The sequence below is a fragment of the Mycena indigotica genome (assembly GCF_014461135.1).
Source record: "Mycena indigotica strain 171206Taipei chromosome Unknown Mind.scaff0003, whole genome shotgun sequence".
Lineage (NCBI taxonomy): Eukaryota > Fungi > Basidiomycota > Agaricomycetes > Agaricales > Mycenaceae > Mycena > Mycena indigotica.
The window spans coordinates 5,833,420-5,854,045 of NW_023503002.1; the positions used below are offsets into that span (position 1 = coordinate 5,833,420).

The following is a 20,626-nucleotide window of genomic DNA, read 5'->3' on the forward strand; positions in this document are numbered from 1 at the left end:
AAAATATAACCAATCCTAATTTAAATACAAAACTGTGTCTGATATGTTGCATCCAGTATATAAACACATTATACTTATGGTTATTTACCATGCTAACACCTCAGGCTAACTTCTAAGTAAGTAAGCATTCTCAATTTCGTGTCAAATTATAAATACAATGTAAAACATAGTCAAGATATTTAATAAGGTCATTGGGCCCCTGTATCAAACCCTGGGTTCAAAAACCCTTCTTCTTTGCCCTTGAAACCTTTTATTTTGGCCCTGGTTGATAAGATGAGACAAGGAGGAGATAAGATGGACAATAAGATGGTGATTGGATCATCAGATATCGATGCTGATGTTGATTTACAGCGTGGAGTTGGACATGAGGCAAACAGCACGTAAAGGCATGGCTAAAGTATGATCCCCAGCCCTTTTTACGCGTGGAGGCGCCGCAGCTTAGCAACGCCCCCCGTTCACATAAGCGCATGCGGCTTCCGTCGCCCGGCACGCCGGCCAGTCCTTCTTGTCCGCATCCCATCAGCTGTAGCCCCGCCCCGCCCGCCGACGACCGGCACACATCGACCCTCCCCTTAGACTCACCGCCGCTCAACACGCACTTGTACCCTCACTGGCACCAAGATCATGCGTACCCTCGGCAAGCGCGTCCCCGCCGACCTCGTCCTCCTGCGTACCCCCCACCGGCACATCCGATCCCGGGACATCCCGCCCCGTTGTTCCTCGTCCTTTACACGTCCGCCGACGAGCGCCACGCGTCCTAGTCTCCGGTCCCGAGGCCCGTTTCCCCCAGTTCGCGCACGCCAGGTTCGGGCCGTTCGGCGGGTGCAGATGCAGCATGTCCTTCAGCGCCTGCGCATGTTGGCCTTTTGATGGTTTCCGATGATTGGGGTGGTTATAATTATTCCACGCCTCTCCCTACGATGTCTGAGTCCGGGAAACATCTTGAAGATCAATCATCAATCTCAGCGGAGCATTTCAAAATTTGTATGGAACCCACTCATCGTGCAGTAACACGAGCACAGGCCCCATTATGTAGAGATGTAACACGTCTACTGTGTTCGACGTGGCGCGCAACGTGTCAGTCACTCCGGAGTTTAGCGGGATTTTTACTCCCAAAAGTTAATTTAAAAAGTACTATATCACAGGAAACAAATGGTTTCCGCAAAGGGAACCAGTTTGTTTGTGGAAACTATTTGTTTTCTGTAAAAATATTTTTTGTATGAAAACTAGCCCTTTTTGAATCAACTTTTGGGAGTCAAAAACATGGTAAACTCCGGAGTGAGTGGGGGATGGGTTGGGCCGATTTGCAAGTTAAGTTTTACCTGGCGGAGGTAAGTCAATGTATCACTGATACATTAGAGACGTTGCGCCACAGCCATTGAATGGCTCCAATGGCTGCATTTTTTCGCCTTTTTGGAACCAGATTTTGGGGAAGAATATATTACCTTCTTATCTAGTCAATCTCAAATTTTGGTCAAGAAATAATGTCTATAAATACTGTAAGTGGCGATTTAATGAGCCATTGGAGCCATTCAATGGCTCCAATGGCCATGGCGCAACGTCTCTATTATTGATATTGAGCATACTGTAGACCTGCGGCAACATAGGGCTTTGCAGCACCGCCTGTAAAGTGGAGAGCCGGCCACGGCCACGGTGCAGCTTGAGTGGACTGTGCGCACTGCCCGTTCGACGCGGTCCGTCAGCATGTTGACTAGTTCTTGGATGCAATCACTATTTTTTATGAGACGCGCATAACACCTCGAGGGACATGACTAGTGCGGGGAGCATTAGCACAAGGCAACCGCTGGTAGCCTGCCCTGTTAGCGTCACGGTCCGTCGAGACCGCTTAGTCCTCAGGTTCGTGTTCGGCGCGTTCAACCCAAAGGCGAACATCACGTAGATTGTCAAGCATTTTTTTCCATGACGCCGCCGCCCGCGTCGCCCACGACAAGTTCCACGGCATTACACCACCGAGGCGGCTAGCGCTCCGCGAGAAAGCTAGCGGCAGGGAGCGTGCGGCGCCGTTCGAGCCGAGCCGTGAGCATGGATTCAGCGGGAACGTAGGAAATGTGCATTTTTTATCAGCGGCGGCCAGGCCCTGGGCTGCCCTGCAGCTTGCTAAGGTAAGTAAGCAACCTTGATGTGCCACTTCCCCGGGACGGCGGGGCCGGACAACATCGATAGGCACCCATGCCGCACCTAAGGACTCTTCAGCACATTTGGCCACTCGTCGGTGGGTCTAGCCTCTTCAGTGTTGTGCCGTTGTGGGGCAGCAGACCGCCGAGCGGTGTCCAGAAGGATGCATACACTGGAAGGCTAGGGAGCTATAGTTGTGGCATGCCGCCTGGATGTGCCAGTGGCAGACCAATTTCAAGTCTTCTTCAAGTTGGATGAGGCAGAATGAGTGTACGGTGGACAACCCAGGCCGTCTGCAGCAGTAACCAGCCAGATGCCGCCGTCCATATTGTCGAGAAGCAGTCTAGGGTTCTGCCAGACTGCTTGTGCCGCCGTTCGACACGGACCATATGCATCAGAATCAGTCCCGCAAAAGTTTTGCCAGTTGTTTTGTGGAGCCAGTCTGGCCCTTCGCTTCGCCCGCGACATGGGCACGGGCTGGACCTTCGCAAGGTGGCATCACACCTGCTGCGGCAGTACATGGGCTTCTAGTATTAATCAACTTATTACGAAAATTGTCATGACTGTATACTACTGAGTCAGTAAATATTAAGATAAGATACTGGGTGGAACCACCATGGTCAGACCATATCCATTCGCACGTCAGACACGCGGCCAAGGGTGTTCTCAACGGCGGAGCCGGTTCGACACTGATTAGGCCGTATCGGGCTTGTTGGGCTATCAAGTATTTCTTTTGCCGTCCACTGGAGGTACATTTGGCAAAGCAATGACATCAGAGAAGAATATCATTGTGGAAGTTGGGCGAGACAGGGTGGTCGATACATCCATGTGAAACGAGTCTCATCCGTGTCGTTGGCAGAATCTCTGGACAGTGTCATGGGAATGGAGCGTGTCCACGGCGCATGGAGTGTCGTGTGATCCTTCTAGAGAGCGACGAACGCATGAGCGGTATGCGCCAGCTGGATGGTACACGTACTTATAACTGCCCCTGTCTCCAGCCAGTGGGGAAAACGAACGCTATTGAGTCCGGAGAGCGTGTCGGGTCGGCGTGCGCGGAGCCCCTCATACCAGCCCATCTTGGTTGCCTGCATGTCGGCTGCCCTCGCTGCACACTGGAGGATCAGGATTCGACATGGGAGTGCGGAAAGAAGCTGGTCACGGGTGTGACAATTCACCAGAGGAAGGCCGAGACCGATGGCTGTGCTCACACCGTGCACACGATCAGATACTTACGTCAATCACGTTTTTCACGGCAACCACATCTTGCTTCCCAACCATGAGCACGCCGCAGATAGAGGAGGGCCCGCTGAGTGGGCTCGGCATATATGATATATGCCGAGGATGCCGGAAGAGGCGAAGCGATTCACGCGGGAGACGCAGAGCCACCGCAAGGATGTGCGGGCGGTGCGGGCGACGCTCAGGGGGCGGGAATTGTGCGCGCTATGCATGAAGGGCCCGGAGGACGGGAATGAGAATGGGAAGCTGATGCGCTGCGCGCGGGTGCGTTGTTGTCCGTATATCTTGTCCACGTGCTAACCGTCGAGCAGTGTGGCGTTGCCACGTATTGCTCGAAGAAGGCGTGTACGCGTGACCCCCTACTACAAAAAGCTGAATTGTAGTAGTGTCAGAAGGATGACTGGTCAGTATATCGATGCCCCTGCTGGAGAACATGCTTACATCCGTATTGAAGGCCTCTTCACAAGACCGGCTGCTCCACAGACGACGCAAGTCTCTCGCTCTCCAAAATTGCACTCACATTCCACGCTGCGGAGTTCATCTCACAACAGCTGCAGTTCGCGCTCGTCGACGCATTCAACATGCTTTCACTCTCCGCCGAGCAGCTCCATGACAAACTCTTCGTCGCAAATGTCCAGCTCGCAGTCGAGCCCGCCAACACCGCGGACTTCTTCAACCTCATAATGGCGATGGCAGAGGAGCGGCGGGAACGTAAGTCCGTCCCCGATGCGCTCTACACCGTGCGCTGCGTGCCACACATCCATTTGATCTCGCGGCTCGCACCGGAATGGCGATGGCAGAGGAGCGGCGGGAACGTAAGTCCGTCCCCGATGCGCTCTACACCGTGCGCCGCGTGCCACACATCCATTTGATCTCGCGGCTCGCACCGGAAGACTGTCCTCCCCATCGACCCCGGGGCCCTGATCTACATGCGCATGGGGCCCGTTGTTCACTCCCGCGTAAACGGCCAGCACTTCGCCCGCCCGTTTGGGGTTGAACCAATGATTGAGTAAGGCTGTCGCATGTCCAAAATCTACGAGCCGCTGACCTCACCACCAGCAGCATCATCAACGCGCACCTCAAACACGACGACAATAATCAGCTGCAGCTCCACACGCGCATGTCCAAGTTCATAGCGATATTTATTATGACGGTTTTTATCGTTGTAAAGTCTGAGCTTTTGCTGGGAGCTTGGTGGATGGTGCTTCGAGGTTTGAGCTAGGAGGTTGGCTGGGAGGTTGGCATGGCGCACTGAGCTAAAGTTCAAGAAGCTTGCTGATTGGCTAACACTGAGTTCGGAGCTTGGAGCTTGGAGGCTGTGCGGGCAATCAAGTGACGTGGCCGTCACTTTTTGTCAAAATGTCAGATTTTGCAGGTATCCTTCCTATTATGGGAAGTGACACGTCACTTCCAGACGACCATGGTCGAAACCATGGTTGTCTCGTCGCCCTATAAGATGCTCTTTGATGCCCAATGGCCCACTTTCTCCCCCCCTTACTATTGCCTTCCAACTAGTACACTCATTTATTACCCTCCTTTATTTTTTGTAGGTCCTTGTTTTTATCCTTGGCCAAAACCTTCTAATTTGACTACCAGTGAATGTCTGCTGACATTGATCCACAAGAGCTTCAAGAATGGCAAGACTTCCACGAGTAGAGGGCTCAACGAAGACATATACAAGAAGATGGCACGCCGCCTCCGCCCACACCTGTACCACACATAACGACTGGCGCAACGGCTTCTGGGTCCGCTCCTGCTCCTGCCGCGGCTTCAATCACTCCGTACACAACACCGCCCGTATCGGGCCATCTATCTGTCACGACGACTCCATTCTCGACAGGGCATCCTCGGCCGGCCTCAGGCTCGGTGATTCCTTCGTTTACAATGCTCACCCATCCATCTGCTTTGCTCTCCCTGCCTGGGGCCACATCTCTTGGCGTTGCAATGTCGGCCAACAGCAACCGCATACGACAACCCTGTATTGCTGCTCCAACTCCCGCGGCTATCTCTGTGGCTCGAGAGACACGCACAACAGCTATACAAAACCATTTTTCTCGGCCCACATCCCTTGCTGTTCGGAATCCCCGCGCAGGTTTTCTCTCCTCACATTCAGTATTCATTCAAGCGATGTCAGCAGTGTCAAGCGATGTCAGCAGTGTCAGGCGGCATTGTGCTAGTTGACTTTGGTCTAAAAGTTTTTTGCACTAAATTTGATAAAGGTTGAACCATAGTTTGGACCATGGTTAACTAAGAGCAAGCTCAGTGCTGTACCCACTAGCCCTCAGAGACAAATGTGATCAAGTCAATGCTATGAGCTCCCAGCTCAAACCTCCTACCCAAACCTCCATCCTCCAACCACCCAGTCCAATGTGACGGTTCGGGTCGGGCCGTCGGGCCCTATACGGCCCGACGGGCCCTCACCATCCTTAGAGCCCTAGGGCTTGACAAGCCCTCATATATTCACAAGCTCAAAGCACTGAGCAACAATACTAATATCCCAGAGAAGTGACATAATCACAGATTGTGCTTTAGTCAGCCATCAAGCCATCATGACCCGCCATCAGGGATCATGATGCGCCGCCGGACGCCCTTGACAGCGGGCCCAATCGGCCCCAGACAACCACAGGGATCAGGAGGGAGCTCCTTACTGTTGCATTGCCAAACACTCCTTAGTGTCGACTTTGGCATGGCTCCTTTCCAGAGGAATGGTCCCTGGGCTCCTAGCGGAGCGACCAGGGACGACCAGAGACATCCCCTGCTCCCTTCTGATCGACCCTCAGCAAGCCCGATCAGCCCCTAGCGCCCACAGTATATAAAGACTAACATAATTATTTTTCATCTGAATATGATTATACTATACTACGAATACATTATTGTGTTGAGACTCTGAATATGTTATGAATATAATATATTATGTCTCAAACATCATATAATTGTATTTGCTCAGTACTAGTTTACTGAGACTTATCACAAATAGATTTGGTGGCCATGACATTAGTAACACTTGATAAAATCAAATGTTGTGTACCTTATTCTGATATCTATTATTACCATAAATATATATATATAATATTTACCATAAATATATATATATATATATATAGTCCCTTCATATATTATGTTCATTTTTTTGCTGATTTTCCCCTTATTTTCATTATTTGTCTAGAGGATTTCTACAAAATCATGATTTGCCCTGATATGATTAAATTGTCCCAAGATTATTCAGCACATCAACAATTTTGAACCTCCAACCTCTATTCTATGAGCTGCGAACTCAAGCTCCAAGCTCTCATCTGTGATCTCCAAGCTCCTAGCACAACCTCCAAACCGTCACAAAAGCTCACTTCACAAAGCTCCAAAATGGTCAAAAAGCTCACAATTCTAATAAACAATGAAAAAACATGTTATAGACTATGCCGATGATAAGGGCGTCCCTGCTGAAGCGCTTGTCCCGGGGCATCCAGCATATGCCGCGGCCCTCTTCCAGCGCCGTTACAGCCGCGAGCACGCGCCGAAACTCATGGTGTTCGCGCCATAAGTGGCAGCAATTGCTACCATCCTCTCTGCGTTTCGAAGATGCCCAATCATGCAGAAACATAGGAAGCGCGGTGAATTTAGGTAGCCCCGGCGTCTCATCCGCGGCAGGATTTAGGAATTAAAATTATGAGCTTATTGAGCAAAATATTATGCAACTAGGATGGGCTACAATGTGCGCGTTCTGCTGAACAAGCTTAAATGTGGTCATGTCCAACTGACGTCAAATATTTATCATCAAATTCACATTTACCGAGATTCTATTCTCCCTTGGTATCCTGCTCTGACGTTGTATACCTCGCAAACCCAAGCTTGCTATTTTGGACCTTCACTTTGATCCCGTGCGTCTCGATCTCCGCCAAATCGTCTGATAACGCTTGTTCCGTGAATTCCCGCCAGCTAAACTCCACGCTCTTGATCGTCATAGCGCCGCCATAGCGCTTTGCACGAATGCGGAGCCAGATTGCCAGTGTGTCGAGGTACCACTGGTCGTCGCGGGGCAGCCCTTCGAGATGGAGTGTCTCCAACAGTGGAAGTAAGGTATCTCCCGCCATTTCCCGCCTACCCATGTTCTCGAATTCGAAGGGGGAATAATGGGAGAACGCGTCCACGTCTGGCCGAAGGGCGGCATAAGATAGCTTGAGCTCCTTGACGGTCGGAAGCAATGTGAACAGCTGCGTAATGCCATCGGAGCGAACCACGCCGTCATCTGCACCCGAGTCGAGCGGCACGTTGAGCAGCGTCAGTATCTCGAGCTGGCCGGCCGAGCGCGCCAAAAAGTTGGCTAGCCGCCCGGTGTTGCGTTTATCCACGACGCCGGCGACATTTGTCACCCACTTGCGGAGCGCCGGGAGTGTGAGGTTGTCGACGATAACGTGTCCGATGTTTTGAACGCAGTGGAGAGTAGTGAGACACGGGAGCGTGACGAGAACCGTCGGCTGGTGTCGTTTGTAGAGCCTATCGCATGAGCCCCCGTAAATTGAAAGTGTCTCCAGCGCGGGAGTACATGACAGGAAATCGAGGAGGTCGCCCCAACTCGAAGGGGCCATACAGAACTCAGTGAGTTGTGAAAGTGCCGACGGAGCAAAAAGCCATGGTAGTAGAACCGGCCCGCCGACAGGAGTTTGGAATGGAGATGGGGTTATCTCCAGATGGCGTAGATGGGGGGCTTGTGACACGAGACCAGTTGCATCGCCGATAGGGTTTGGCGGTTCGGACTGGGGGAATGTCAGTCCAGTGAGCGTGAATATTTCCAAGAGCGGCAACTGCGCGGGCCAGCACAAGTTCTCAATCACTGGGAGTGTCAGCGGACCGCCTTTGTGAACGCAGCACACGTCAACAGTCCGCCAGCGATGCGCAACCATCAGCAGCGTCTTCAGAACGTTCCTGGATACCCTGAGATTTTCCGGGTCATTCCGCCGGCTGAGACGCAGGCCAATATCCAGAGGGAGCTCTTTGGATTTCGCCAGCCAGAACTTGAGCAGCGTAACGGGGCGCCTGTGCCACACAGAATCGATTTTGACGAGTGTCCACAGCGCAGGGGTCGCATGAGCCACGGCCCTCCAAGCGCGACATACTGAGCAGATCGCAAGGAGAACCCGTACGGGGTGGCCGGCCACGAGGTCCAACGACTCGTAGAATATCGCGCTGATGATTTCGGCGGGCAGTGCAAGTACGGGGAAGGGGAGCGCGTCGAGTTCGGCGGTAAGAGCGGCGCGTTCGGCCTCGAGATCACTGGTTTGGGCAGCGAGCTCGGCGAGGCGGCAGCGAATGAAAGTGCCGCGTGGATGAGGTGGCATTAGTGGATGTGGTGAGTCGTTGTCAAGGGGTGTGTGTGACGTGTCACTCGGCAACAGGTACTTACGTGTCCCTTGGCGTCGGCCCGATGTCACAGCCGTGACCCTCCTTCTTCTGCTCTCCCACGTCGTTTAATTAGCGGAGCGTTTTGGGCCGCACTGTATCGAATTCGCAATGCTCCGGAGGGCGGTTGGGTCATGGATAATAAGGCGTGCATGTGCTCAGCAGCTCAAAGCTCAGAGGTGGGTCCGGTGCCTCGGCCCTCCTGTCTCGATTACCGACGTCTTGACACCAGATTCTAAGCACCATGCAGACCCGTCACAGACACACAGTCTTGTGCTAGCCATGGACGGACAACACCAGTTTCCGTCTCACTCGCCCCTGAATGACTCTTACTCTCCGATCGGGCTCACTTACAAGTCAACTGTCACACTTTCGGCGAAGGCGACCTCGCAACCCGCGTTTACCAGTCTGCACATACATTTAAATAAGCATGCTATGCAATGATATCAAGCTACGACATTCTCTGTTAGCGGTAGCGGGAAGAGCGGACGCGCGGTGATGCGCATCTCGCATGTGATTGCGGGACCGGCCGGAGCCCGGGTTAGGGCTGTGCCGGAGTGGCGTATATATAGAGCAGTCCACGTGCCTGTCGGGCACGCTTTTATCTCCCTTCGTTCCCTTTGTACCCTCGGGTAGTGGTCAAGCTATTCGTCTGTGGCACTCGATCGGGGGCGTGCGGCGTGGTCTTATAGCGCCGATTTCTGACATTCTCTCTGCTCTACCGCAACTCTACTGGCGCGGCCTCGGAGTCGTGACTGGCACAGAGCTCTTCCGTGGCTAGCTGCTGTCCACATCCCTCAACCCCACATTGGGCGAAGACTGTCAATACATCATCTTCGCCGCAAGTGCGCAATACGACTTCCACGACTGGGTGCAAAATCTGGGTGGGAACTCCATCAATATCTTCCTGCCGAGCGCGAAAAGCATTTGTCTGCAGCTGGATCACCTTGCCGGTCTCTACCGACCGCAGCAAAGCGCTCAGCACCATTCTGCGGTCAACTCTGAAGCCCTCGGGCAGAACTATCAAGGCATCTACAACAAAACTCGGACGACACCACCTTGAAATTTATTGTCAGCCCACAAGGCCGCCTAGAAAGCAGCGCATACCTCGTATCATTGCCCAATAGAGGAGCCTACTGGTAGACTCGCTCACTACTAGATCTGTTGCGGCGAATATCTGACCTGGGCTTGACGCTTAGGGTCAATCGTGCACTGGTAATGACTATATCATGACGCACCATTCATGAGTAGCCATGTCCCAACCTCCGAGACTCCCCCAACGCCCCGAAGGACCTCAACGGATGTATCTTGCTCTTCTTGCCGTAACGCTGGTGCATTCACCGTCAAATGTGTTCCATCTTGCAGTGTCCAGGAAGTCATCGAATCAGACCCCACCAACGCCGCCATGGCCACGCTTTTATCAAGTTTGGCTCCCTCGATCACGTCTTGACTCCTTTGAATGTCGAATAGGAATACACCGACATCGCATTTAAGCGCCCGTTCAGGCGCGCGCCAACGTTTGCGACCATATCAGGCCCACCAATGTGAGACGGTTGGCGGTGTTCTCTCGCATCCTGTCAACTGCCATTGGCCCTTTTCGACGAAATAGGAAGCGTCTTGCGCGCAACTGAGCCCGGAGTTCTGAACTTATAGGCTAACAGCGCAGTCAAGCCACAGCACCTAGCTCGGGGGCGATGTAGGATCGTTTTTTTTTTTTTCTGGATTTTGTCCCTCTGCCGTTGACATCGTGCTGGCGGCGGTCCTGACTGCCCACCACTCACACTGGGCTTGGCCCCTTCACTGACAGCTTGTTCTGACGGGTCCGAGCCGTTTCCGAGTCGGCAGGCGTCAGAGGTGCAGACCGCGTGCCACAGCTGAGGCTGGCTGAGGCTGACAGCTCGGGTACAGGACGGGCCTGCGATCCATCGGTGGAGAAGGAACCTCCTCGGCCAGCCAAGTTCCAACGACATCGTCAGAATCGTCACTGGACTCGAACGCTGATGAGGGCAGGCCCACGCCCCCCTCTCCGCCCGCGATGGGCTCGTCTGGACACTGGCACTCTATGCGCAGCACCGGCGGCCTCTGTGCGCTGGTCGGACGGTGGCGACGGCTGTGGGGCAGAGGACTCACGGGAGGCGTTCCGGGGCTCGTTCGAGACGAGCGCCGCACGATGTTTTTGCGCACTGGTCGTCCATAGCAGCTCCTCATGCGTTGACGGGACGGGCCGCCGACTGACAGTGGTCTCGGGCTCCCGCGCAGAAGCCATTGGGGGCACGACTTGGGGTGGCGTTCGACGCGTCTGCGCGTCCCGGGTATAGCGCATTTTTTTTCCTGGATGATGACTGCTTCGGGCCCCGCGGAGATGTCATATTTGTGCGACTCCGTCCGGCTCGGGCACACCTCGGGCACGCGGCGCGCCCACAATCAAACACACCCGGCGGCCAGCCAATGGCGTCGTCGCCCGCCCCACGCACGCCGGGCACCAATCGCGCAGCGGCCGCCGTCATGAACGGTTAACACGCCAGCTGGACGCGATCAGTATCTCGGCGCCCGCGGCTCGCCGGGTGTGGACGACAGATCGAAGCCCGCGCCGGGCGCATCTTAGTTTGACAAGCCTTACCAAGTCTTTCCAAGCACGAAAGTGTCCGTGTTCCTCGGAGACGAAGCGCGCAAGACGACCCTCCTGTGATACCATCTAAAAAGGCAACATCGCTGCGTTTGGCGAGCAGAGGATTGTATGTGCGTGCGTCAATGGAAAGGGCAGGCACGCGGGCACGCGCACACAGTGGCATCGGTTCGCAGCACGCGATGCGCCCACACCGCTCCCACGCGTGCTCACCTCGCCGCTTGAATCGTCGGCCTATGGCGGTCAAAGTGGGGAAGTATTAATATTACACACACTTTATGAAATTTTGAGTTTTCTGCAATTTTGAACAAAAGACTGTTTTCTGCAGCTTTATTTCCCAAAATTGTCAGAATGTGGCAGATCACACCCATTCCCAAATTCTGCAAAACATTTTCAGAGTGCATAATTTCCACAACTTTTTTTCCCGCAACATTAATCAATCCGCAACATTATCTTCAATACCACTATCTGCTTCAAGTTCTCACAAGAACAGCCAAATATTATTCTATTGACGAGCACGTGATGCGTAGGTGGGTGAAAGGGACTGGAAACGCCGGGTCAGGGTGTTTTGACGGCCGGCGCCCCGAAACACAAAAAGGGCGCGTTTGGGCTCAAACGCGCGCTGACGCGAAACACGGGCGACTGAGACGTCTCCGACCGCATTAAGGGATAGATTAAAAGGCAAGGGATAGATTGAAACGTGTGGTGCGACGCGTCAGAGGTGTGTTGAAACGGCCTTGGAAGCAAGCACGTGACCGCAGAAACGCCGTGGGCCGCAGCCAGTGATTAGATAAGGTGGTAAGGGCTTCACCTGTAGTTGTGCACATTTGACAACTGCACTGAGTGCACTGAGTCAATCTGGTGTCAAATCCACTAGCTCCACTGAGGCCTGAGTGCAGTTAGTACATTTGTCTTCTGTTCCCCTATAAGACTGATCAAACTTTGATATAACATCAGTATTAATAATTATTATACTTAATAAATGAATGTTAAGTTCCTTTTCTTCAGGCCGAAGACCCGTTATATAATTTGGAAGACTATATATATAGAACATAATTAATAATCCCAATTTGGACAGAAATGATGTAGCTGGATACAATCATCAAAACTTTTGATAGCAATCAAAAATGTTTCCACATTGATGACATTATCTAGATGCCATCAGTTCCATCATCAATTACCATAATAGTAGTCTTAAATAAATAAAATAAGCCTTTGGAGGAATGTGACATATGTGACAAAAAGCCCTGCTCAGTGTATTTGACAACTGTTATGCTAGCTGTAGCTAGTTGCATTTGTAAAAATATAACGCCTATGGCTTGGTAAGGGTCAGGGTATATAATTCCACTGTAATCTACAGTAGATCCCCAGAATATAACACACTCACCAGCAGTTCTATTGCTCCCCATAGTGGAAACTTGATTCAGGAACGCTTACGATGATGACGACAACTTAATTGTTGACCAGATAAGATTTGATTTTGTTGAACCACGCTCCCCTAGATCCGTGAACGTTGTTGATATTGTTGATCATTGTGATGGCACTGTCAGGGGAACCCCTTGCTTCGGCCTCCTTCGGACCGTCCAAGCGCATCCGAGGGGCATCCGACTGGTGCCCCCTTGGGACGCTCTGACCTACCCCAACCCTCGTCCTCGGCCTCCTTCGCCTACACAATCACCGATCCGTCAAGACCCTCCCAACGGTCACCTTGGGACAGAGCCTGCGACGCCGCTCAGGCCTTCTGCGCTCTATGTCGGCAGTTACGGATGACCAGTATATAGTTGGCGCCCTAGCGGGTGGACCTTAGAGTTTCTTCTCTTTGGATCCTCCCCTGCTAGGCCGGTCCCTCCGTGTATTTCCATAGCTTTTATTCACACTTTGGATCCTCCCCTGCTAGGCTTTCGTCAGAGTCTCCAGGGTTGCCCTTACAGCTCTGTAGCCTATGCGCTGCCGCCGCTGGACATGCCTGCTCGTTCAACTCGGGACGGGCCATGATATGAGATATAGAAAAGGGTCTACTTTTGCTACCTCCACTCTCAAGCCTTTTAAGTATTCTATGGTGCAAGCTGGACACTAGAGTCATGTATGGACCAGTGGCACCTAACTGCATTCTATCTTGGCGCCCGCGGCTGTGTGGCGGCAGCAGCAGCAATGAAAGATCAAAGCCCACAATACGCTTCTGTTGTTCTCTGCGCAACTTTGGTGAGCTGACGATTGTATGTGCATCAATGGAAAGGGCATGCACGCGGGCCGCCGCACTGCTCCCACGTGCAGTCGACCCCATTTTATGATTTCATTGCATCCAGGCTCCGAGCTGGCAGCCTCCCATATTTTAGAGTATTTGGCCAACCCACCTGTTAATCCCACATATCTCTTCTAATTAGAAGTGAGGCTACACTGCAATAATTCTCAAATATCTTGCTGCTGCATAGCCTCTAAGTTTCTCTCTACGCTACCAAGTCCTATTCTATGCTGCCACAGCTACTATAATTCTGCTAGTATCCAGGCCTAAGTCCAGGTGTGACAAAATGGTACATTTGTGACAAGATGATCCATTTGTTACATTTATCACACAGGGTAACACAGGTGACATTCAACCCAAAAGGATCTTTTTCTATGCAAGTAGCAAAAGGGTGACTGGTAGTCCCATATATCACATAAACGAAAATTGGATTATGAATTTATGTTCCTATAACATGCAGTTCTATGCATGATCAATTTCCAAAAAAGGAAAGCTCACTTTTTGAGGATACGATCATTGCAGAATGTTACATATTGTCACAAAAATTAAAGTTGTATATTTTAAGTATGGAAACAACTTTCATTAAGTAACCTATAGTGGTGGCTCAATAGTTGTGTCAACAATGGCCAATCACTAGCTGATGTACAACTGATGAAATGATATTAATATGACGAGAACAGCTGCAGAGTTGATTTAAGCAGTACTGAGGATATCCAAACAGTAAGATTCATATCCCAGTCAATGGAATATTATTAGTTGATCTATGCTACCTATGATTATCCATCAGGCATACTGATCCAGCCATATCTCCACCAATTCTGATACATTGCGCGTGTCAGCGTCCGGAGCAGCTCCGGTGGACTATGAGTCAAAGGTAGGAAGCATACAGAGGGTTTGAGAGATGTCATGCCTCCCAAAGCCACAGAAAGCCAGGCCAAAGCCATGGCTTTCAGGCCAAGCCAAGGCCAGAAGACCACTACTTGTCATCTTTACGCCCGCTATGTCCACCTAGTGGTCTTCTGGCCTTGGCTTGGCCTGAAAGCATGGAGGATGCCGCGCTGGAGGGGATCGGAAACAGCTGCGCGCGGCGGAGTTACCAAGGTGTGTCGTTCAGGCTCGTCAACTCATAGTCCACCGGAGCTGCTCCAGACGCTGACACGCGCATGGACACACTTGAGGCGAAACTAGACAACCTCATCAATATCCTCACCCATCTTGCTTCCCAGGCTTCCGCTGCCACACCACCTTCTGCAGCTCCCGAACTGACTTTGGCATCTCCGAATGCCCCCGATGCGGATGTGTTATTTGGTGACATTACTGTTGCCTCAAAACTGGTCTTACGACCAAACCCCCGTTTGCGTTTAACGGAGACCGCAAACATGGCCGCACCTTCCTATACACGGTCAAGACTTACGCCCGGCTTGCCCCCGAGGCCTTCGTGTTCAACGGAGAGCCGAGTGAAGAAAAAGGCCGTCTGCTACGCCATGTCCTATATGGCAGAGGGACCTGCTCAGCAGTGGGCAGAGCGTCATGGGAGCAAAACCCCTTTCCCCTTCCCTCGGTGGAACCTATTCCTCTGCGAGTTTCACCTTCGATTCATTGAGGAGAACGAGCAAGACCTTGCGCTCGCCAAGTTGGAGAGCGCGCAAGGGTACCGCGCAAAAAAAATCCTAGACATTGGGTCAGAAAAGTGAATTAAGCACCAGCCAGCCCTCCCTACCCTATTGACATAAGCATGACTAAGCTATGTGACTTCCCAAAAAGGAAATTGTTTGTCATCAGTGTCTGTACAGGATACAGCATTGGGCCCATTGGATTCTATGCCAGGGCCATTTAAGACATACCATCATATGGGAAGGAAAGAAGAAAATGTAAATAACATGCTTCCATATCATTGTTTAGGACTCTACTTATCACCAAACTCTCCCGATTAGGAAATAGGCCCATCAAACATTCCATATTCTTTGGCAACAAGTGCCAAAAACATATAACTGTGTATTTCTGGTTCTCCTGGATGTCCCTGAACCTTCCCCAGACACAAGTCCAAAAAGTGAAATTGCACCCCACTGACCCACCCTACCCTATGTGACATGTGTGACTTGATGTCACCAGCTGATGATCTGCGGTACCCTTGAGAGCGCAGGTTATCATATGGGAATGCAGGATGTCTACGGATACACCGACAACTTCGAGGACCTAATGGACCTTGCCGGATTCGAAGATGCGTTGGTTAAGGTGACCAAGTACCGCCATGGACTTGACCCCCTGATCAACAACGGCATCATGTCCTCGAACGACCCCCCCAGACCTCCGTGACTATCTGGGCTGGCGCACTACTAGGGCTCGGGGTGCCCCTCATCAAGCCTGCTTCAGATGCGGCGACGCCAATCACTTGGCTCGGGATTGCCTGCTCCCCGCCGACGTCCGCCATGTGGACATCCTCGACGAGGTAATCCTGCAACTCGGCGACGAGATGCTGGGAGAGCTACTCGCCCGGTTGTCTGACACTGCGGCCCTAGCGGAGGCGCATTCGGAGGTTCCAGCAGAGGATTTTGTCCCCCGCGACGAGTGACTGGTGTGCCCTCGTTCGTGTCCGTAAATCATTTCACTTGTTTGTATGATGAATCAACTCCCTTGCCCTACAACGAGCCCGAAGCGAAAGACACACCCCCTGCCCCCTCCAAAGTCCCTGTTCGGATTTGCCGACTTGCCTGGGAGAAAAAGCTACCTGGCAGTTATACCATCTCCGCCGCCCCTGGGGTTAACTCGCTCCACCTCCCCCTTGAACTTAAGTCCACTGTGAATGCGCTCAAGCTCTCCCTCTCAGGCCTGGTCGACTGCCCGTCGATTCCGCCATCGAACAGCACTGCAGGCTGGGTAGAATGAAAACTTGAAGAAAACAGGGAAACTGATGCGATCAAAAAGTGGGATAAAAAATTTCATCTTTGTGAATTTTTTTTTTGCAAAATTTTTTATATATGTGTATGTGTATATGTGTATGTATATATGTACCTGGAATCTTCAAACACACATGGCAGGCCATATCAACTCTTCAACATGTTCACCTCTCATCAATTACCTGTCCATGGACCTATAACAGAGTGGGCTATCCAAGCTTATGGGCCCGAAAGTATATAGATATAAGTATGAGGGTTGTGAACTATAGAAATTGGAGTGTATACACTATATTTTCAGTGTCTTTACACCCATATAAGACCTAAATCTTTCATATACAAAAAGCTTTTTTTACCCCCCCCCCTGGGACCCCCCCCCCCCCTACCCCATGTTGCGGCGCCGTTCGAGCCGGGCCGTGGGCGTACGATGGTAGCCACTGCTTTTGATCCCATGAGCTACGCAAGCCCCTGGTTGCACAATAATGCACACCACGTTTCAAAGCCTAACCGTTTGCACGAACAGCCCCAGTAGCGCGGAAACTCGGCCAACGTGCGGCGCCGTTCGAGCCGGGCCGTGGGCGTATCCAGTCAGATCAGGCAGGCGTTTAAGTTTTTGCTGACTCGGAGCGGCCTGCCAGTGCAGGCCCATTTGGATGACCAAGAAGTATTAGGATATCGATAGCGCGATGGGCTCTGCGAAGCTATCCATCGTGCGGCAGTACATGCTGAAGGTTCGTGAAAAGCCGCGTTCGACGCGTTCGGCAGCGTGTCGGTGGGTTTAGCAATCTCCCATCCGAGACCATTTTTTAGTGGCGAGCCGTTGCCCTCGCCAGAAGCGTGCAGACACTTGGCGTAAAGCGCTAGTCAGACTGTCACAATTGCATGCAGGATGCGTACTGCGGCCTCCGGCGCGAGACCAACTTCAGGCATCCACATTGCACGCAGAACCAGGGTGCGTCGGGCAACCAGCCCAGTTGCCGCCTGGGCTTGTCTTTTCCCCTGCGCGTTCCTGGTGCCGGTAAACTTATAGGCAGCGCGAGGAGCTCGATAAGCGGACTCTTCCTTGGGCGTTGATGACATTCCTTCCAGTACTCCCATCAACTCCTCCGTCCGTCATCAAGGTCGGATATGATTATCGTTCGAAGACGACGATTCCATTCGAAGGGTACAAGTCTCAGAGGTAGGTAGAGAAGATTCAGTTGCACATTTGTTGACAAACGAGTTGGGAAAGTAGGATGTGGGACGCGAGTGATAACGGGCAGTAGAACTTCATTTGGAGATACCAAAGAGGACGACTATTTGCAGCTAGCTCGCGAAGGCACTACCGTAAAGCGAAGTCCGTGTAAAGCATAAGGAGAAAGCAGAGGACGGTGTCGAAAGGTGCGGAAAAGAATGTATGGGAGAAGGAGCGAATTGCACTCGACAACCCCACATACGGCCGCAAGATAGCGAGGGAACGACATTAATGTGGTCGTATACATGTTATTTTGAAGTTACAGAAGTATCAAAGCTGTCGACAGGCTTTAAGCGGAAAACCGGGGTAGCGGGAGAGGAGGAAGGGAAAGGTCACAGGAGGAGCGACACGAGGAAATCCAACGGTAGCGGCGGGGTACGGTAGAGGCGGTATTGCGGTGTTATGGACACTAAAGAAGCCCTGCAGGCAGGAGCTGTGTCGGGCGGTTTTCGGGGCATCGAAGGAAAACGCGTTAGTCGCGGCGCTGGGGCGCGGATTCTGTCGTAGAGACATAAGTTGTAAGTGGTGTGCAGGAGGTGTACGCGGCGTGTGGTGCAAAGAAGATACAGAGGAAAGCATAGGCGACCGGTGACCGCAACCTGGGCTACATGGGAAGATCAGTGTGAAGTAGGGACAAGGGGGCCAGACACGCACCATGGAAGCGGCTTATGACTCCGGAGAACGACGACCAACGCGGCGCCCCCTCACAGACTCGGAATCCACCACCTCGCTCTTCCTTTTGCCTCGTCATGGCCAGCAAGCACGCTGTGACCTCGAAATCCGCTTCTCGCGTGCAGCGGAGTCTTGTTGTCGAGTATGAAAGAGCCCTCTATGGCTGGTAGAAGTTTTCGGTCACCAGTCGACATGGAGGAAGAGAAGCAAAAGGCGATTTCCTTTTTAGGCCAAGCTTTGGTTGTTCCTGATTCTCATCTTCGACCAGCCGCAAGTATCGACAACGGTCATCTCCCTCGACATACGCTACGGGAACACAACCCACCCTTCAATTTGCGCAAATGCCTTCAAACTATACCAAGATATCTCGCTCTCGTTGCCCTACAGTCTCCGCTTCAGAGCTGTGACTATTGCACACCTCTTCTGCAGCCAGCTGCCGTCCGCATCCCTCAATCCCACATCGCGCAAATACCACCAATGCCTCACCTCCTCCACAAGTTTGCAATATGACTTCTACAACTGGATGCAAAGTCTGGGTCGGAACCCCGCCGACAAACTCTTGGCGGGTGCGAAAAGCATTTGTTTGAAGCTGGATTGCCTTTCCCGCCTTGACGGACTGTATCAATGCGCTAAGCACCAAGCTGCGATTCACCATAAAGCCTTCCGGAAGTTTTGCCAATGCGTCCACGACAAAACTCCCGTGGACGACGCCACCTTGAAAAATTCTCGTCAGCATATAGGTCTCTTCAAACAGCGATGTCTTATCAACTGGAGCGAAACCACATACCGCATATCATAGCCCAATGGACAAATCGACTGGCTGTCTCGCCGACGACAAGATCCGTCTCCGCAAATATCTGACCTGGGCTTTCCAAGTCAGTGTTAGTCTTGCGAGTTATAAGTATCACGACTGACCATTCATGAGCAGCCATGTTGCTACCTCCGAAACCGCCCCGACACCACGAAATACCTCAACGGCCGTATCCTCTTCCCGTGACGGCAGGTCCGGCAAACCCTGGCTCGAACGGCGTGAAGGCATAGACACCGGGACTCAGAGACTGTCAATGGTGCTGCGATGCGAGTGAGTTAAAAGCCCACCAAGACCGCGATGGCCACCTTTTTATCAAGCGCAGATCTCTCAATCACGTCTTCTTACCTTTGGCCATCGAATTAGAGTCCTTCGATTCGTCATTCAAGCGCTCATTTAGGCGCGCGCTAAAGTTTGCGACCATATCAGGATCGATAACTTCACTCGCCCCGTCAATCATCACATAACCTGACCTACTGGATATCACACCTATTTGCACATGCAAGCAGTAGGAATTCCTTCGGGCACCATCACCGTCATAAAGATGTTGTGGGTCAAGGGGTTTCGCGCCGCCTTCCGGCGTTACCTGTCTCTCCGGGTGTGCTTTGTATTTCCACGCGGACCGTTCGTTAACGCCTATGGCGTCTAGTCCCAATCTAACGAGGCTCTGACCTTGATGCATCATGTCAAAATCGCCGAACACCGAAGATCGAGCAACCGAATCAAGCAGCAACTGCGCTACATGTAACATTCTTCGTGCGGCGCTGGGCTGATGTGGCGCCGATTGAGCTTCAGCCTCAGCGTCAGAGTTATCGCCTGCATTAAGTCTCGACGATTAGCTTCCTCCGAGGCCTGTAGAATTCCCCGCCCCTCATCCGTCCCCGGCATCATTTGCCACCCCGGCAACAGTTCATATTGGGGACTCGTTCGATATTTGGTCTTCGCCAATCGCCCCAACCGATCGACATATCAGTACATCTTGGAATCTACAAGTCGGTCGGGATAGCGTTCAACTGTGGGAGATCATTGGGAGTTCTCCATGTTTCCGGGGTCATACACAGTCCGTCCAGTGCCCAAATTCGTGTTTCCTCTGACCTGATCGGGCTGCCCTAGCTGTTTCTGAGCCCAGCTCCCGCTCGAAGATATTGCCATCACCTCTTTTCGTCCCCAGCACAATACCCCGCTCGCACAATCCTTCGTTCCAGGAAGGCAGAAATGGTCTCCAGCTTCTTTTTGCGCATACACGGTGCGGTATAAAACATGGACAGGCGTCGCCGGAGTCTCCAGCATCTCGGCGCCCTGTTCAGTTTCAACATGCAGAGCCAAAACAACATCCACACACGCAATCGGCAGCTCATCCACCTCACGTTGTCGTTCTACATCA

The 20,626-nt window shown here is 52.2% G+C and overlaps 1 protein-coding gene across 1 annotated transcript; it reads right to left on the minus strand.

Moving 5' to 3' along the window:
- Window positions 1–7,166: 7,166 nt before the first annotated feature.
- MIND_00406600 (C3H1-type domain-containing protein) lies at window positions 7,167–8,705 on the minus strand (the record flags this gene model as incomplete). Its single annotated transcript, XM_037360890.1, has 1 exon — window positions 7,167–8,705. The coding sequence occupies one exon, from the start codon at window positions 8,703–8,705 to the stop codon at window positions 7,167–7,169; it is 1,539 nt and encodes a 512-aa protein (XP_037223775.1).
- Between the last annotated feature and the right edge of the window lie 11,921 nt (window positions 8,706–20,626).